The sequence below is a fragment of the Osmerus mordax genome, chromosome 8, assembly GCF_038355195.1.
Source record: "Osmerus mordax isolate fOsmMor3 chromosome 8, fOsmMor3.pri, whole genome shotgun sequence".
Taxonomy (NCBI): Eukaryota; Metazoa; Chordata; class Actinopteri; order Osmeriformes; family Osmeridae; genus Osmerus; species Osmerus mordax.
The window spans coordinates 6,037,982-6,041,167 of NC_090057.1; the positions used below are offsets into that span (position 1 = coordinate 6,037,982).

Here is a 3,186-nt window from a genome sequence, read left to right on the forward strand (position 1 = left end):
AATATGCTACTCTGCTCAGAGCCAGTAATAGTAGACCCAGGAGCTTACTATCGCTTCTGAAATACATCCCCAGCACAGAGATGCATGGGAATTCTATCACATGACACGCGACTTGAACCATTACATGGTAAAGGATTGCTCTGAGACCTTATTGCAATTTAAGTGAAATATAACTGAAGGACTGACTGACATGTAACTTCCATTACTGTAACCAAGAAAAGCACTCAACCCTCACCCCTCATCGCCCCCCCCCCCCCCAACCCAGCCACATAGGCTCTTATAGCAGTCTGATGAATACAGATAATGCACTTAACCTTTTTGTGTTCTGTATACTCTCCCAATAGCACACAACCTTAGTTAATGAACATGCGATATCCAGCTTTGCAGGGCCAGGGGATGACAGGGGATGACAGGGCGATGACAGGCAGTGCTTTGTACAAAATTGGCAGCAGACTGCTTTTCTATTGGCGAGTGATAAACTATATCAGGCTGTTCTTGCCATTGTCACCGTGTAACTATAAGGATGATATTAGTAGCAATTATTCAATATCAAATTCGAGTAAAATACATTATAAACAACACTTTCATTACAGTATACTGTTATCCTCAGAGACTGAGGCGAAAATAATGAGCCATTTTACAGGTTTCTACTGCTTTTAAATGTATTATGCAACTGGGGTTCTCTTTTGCCTGAGCTCTGCTGATCTGACAAATGCCCTGTTCTTTAGGAGCTTCTTACAATACTGTATAATACAGTCAGAGTTCTATCAAATACTGGTGGACTGACAGAATACCCGCCTTTCCAGCTTAGGAATTCCCCTGGTTATGTGCCACTAAGCATAATCGAGAACAGCGTAACACAGTGCTTAGCGAATGACACGTTGGATGATGAAAAGGCATTGGAGAGGGATAATAGAGAGTTGTTTTGTTGTTGAACAACTCGGCGGACAACAGAAGTGTTGGATGACGGATGGATCCCTGACGATCAACACGCTATCATTTTGCGATCAAAGAGGAGTGTGTCCTGCAACACTGACGTTTGATTGTGGTGCTGGAGTTATTGTTGCTGTGTTTTGTGTTCCGTAAACAGCATCTATCTACCGTATCTATCTATCTATCTGGGTGCAATCTATCCATCATAGTGAAAGCTGGGGAGACCAAACAAATCCTCAGGAGCCACTCTAATGTTCAGCATGTATTACCTTCCTCTATAAATCACATATTTAGCTTTGGTTCTCTCTTCATCATGAAGCTTATTCTCTAGATTTACCTGTAGATGAGGACTTCGTCATCGGAGCAGTTGTACTGGAGCTGGTACATCTTTACTTTGGGGGCCGATTTGCTCACTGACCACCTGACCAGGGCTGAGACAGCCGTCACCTCAGACGCGGACACGACTCTCTCCGGCTGGCTCTTGGCAGGCTTGCTGACCCTGGTGGTTCCGGTGATGTCCGAAAGGCGAGACTTTGGCTGCGAGGGCTGGCCGGTCCCATTGCTGAGGTGGGGAAGCTGGATGATTGACACCTCCACTGAAGCAGTTGATTCCCCAGCGACATTGGCGGCAATGCAGGTGAAGGTGCCGTAGTCCTTGGATGTGGTAATCAGGATGCTCAGGGTTCCGTTTTTATACACCTCCGTACGGGAAGAGTTGCCAAGCAACCGGTCGTCTGGGGAGATCCAGTGGATGGTGGGGATGGGATCTCCAATGGCCTCGCATCTCAGGCTGGCTGTCTGGCCCTCCAGAACCAGCATTCTGTGGGTGTGCTGGGTGATGCGAGGTGGCTCGCACACAAACTCCTCCTCCCTCACGTACCAGAAGTAGCGACCCTTCAGGCTGGGAGGGGAAGCGCAGGTCTCCAAGTCGTCATCTCGCTCCAGTCTCCGCAGCCACAGCACCTCACAGTTACAGTGCAGGGGGTTCCCCCCCAGGCTGAGGGACAGCTGGGGGGCATACGGAGTGGTCATGAGAACTGAGTCCTGGGCCCGGGCAAAGATGGGGTCCGGGGGTAACTTCTGGAGCCGGTTGGAGGTGAGGTCCAGGCGAGCCAGCCTTTCCAGGTCAGTGAAGGTCCCCTCTGGGATGAAGTCCAGCAGGTTGTGGTCCAGACTGAGCTGGTGCAGGTTGACCATCTGGCGCACCGATTCCCAGGGCAGGGACCTCAGGTTGTTGTAGGACAGATCTAGGTCCTCCAAGGAAGGGGCCAGGTCCTCGAATGTCCGGTCAGAGACGCGGCCCAGCTGGTTGTTGTTGAGGATGAGGTGCTGCAGGTTGACCAGACCCCGCAGGTCATCTGGGCCCAGCTCCATTAACCTGTTGTTGTCCAGGTGGAGCGAGCGCAGTGTCTCTAGGTCTCCAAAGGAGAAGGGTTGGATGTAGCTGATGGTGTTTCGGGACAAGGTCAAATCCACCAGGTCCGTCATGTTGGCAAAGTCCTGCTGGGTGATTCGGATGATGTAGTTCCCCCCCAGGCGGAGCTCCACGGTGCCACGGTCGATATCCGGAGGCACGAACAAAAGGCCTTTGGAGGGACACAGGGTCCCTAGAGACTCTGACAGGTTCTGGCAGACACAGTACTTGGGACATGCATGGGCCCTCATCACTGCGATTCCCAGGACCAGCAAGCAACAGAGGATGTGGTCCATGGTAGAGTCACACAAAGGAACCTGTGGAGGTGGACAGGGAGAAAGAGAGTGAGAAAAAGAGAGAACGAGAGGGATAGAGTAAGAGAGAGAAAGAAGAGAGGGTGGAGAAAGAAGAGAAAAACAGGCTTAATTCTTTATAGTGTATATTTTAACTCAAATCCAACAACTATTTGTGGTGCTCATTCTAAGCATACTGCTGCAAAAGATCTTGCTCAGTTTTTGATAACGGTCTCTTCTGGTCATCTTGATGTATATTGATCTACACTTTGATCCACCCCAACAGCTGTCACAAAATCCACATGGATTAGAACTCTGTTTGTACCTTCGTCTGTATAGTTGAAGTATTCCACGCCTGTGTGTTTATGCATTGAAATCTAATTTCTGATTAAAGTCGCTCATCAAAGCTTACCACACTAATACACAATAATTTGAGAGGATAATAACAGCCCTTGGTGGAATATCAACAAGCACCTGGATTTAACATCCTTCCTTAGTATACAATAGCATCCTCTTTTAAATGATCCTTAAATTAGACTTCTTCAT

General features: G+C 48.7%; 1 protein-coding gene across 1 annotated transcript in view; it reads right to left on the bottom strand.

Moving 5' to 3' along the window:
- Window positions 1-2,652, bottom strand: part of lrfn2b (leucine rich repeat and fibronectin type III domain containing 2b) — a 6,500-nt gene extending 3,848 nt beyond the window's left edge. Inside the window, exon 1 of the mRNA XM_067242022.1 lies at window positions 1,271-2,652. Within this exon, the coding sequence (XP_067098123.1) occupies window positions 1,271-2,643 (1,373 nt within the window). The 5' untranslated portion in view covers window positions 2,644-2,652. The remainder of the gene's footprint in view (window positions 1-1,270) is intronic.
- Window positions 2,653-3,186: the final 534 nt, after the last annotated feature.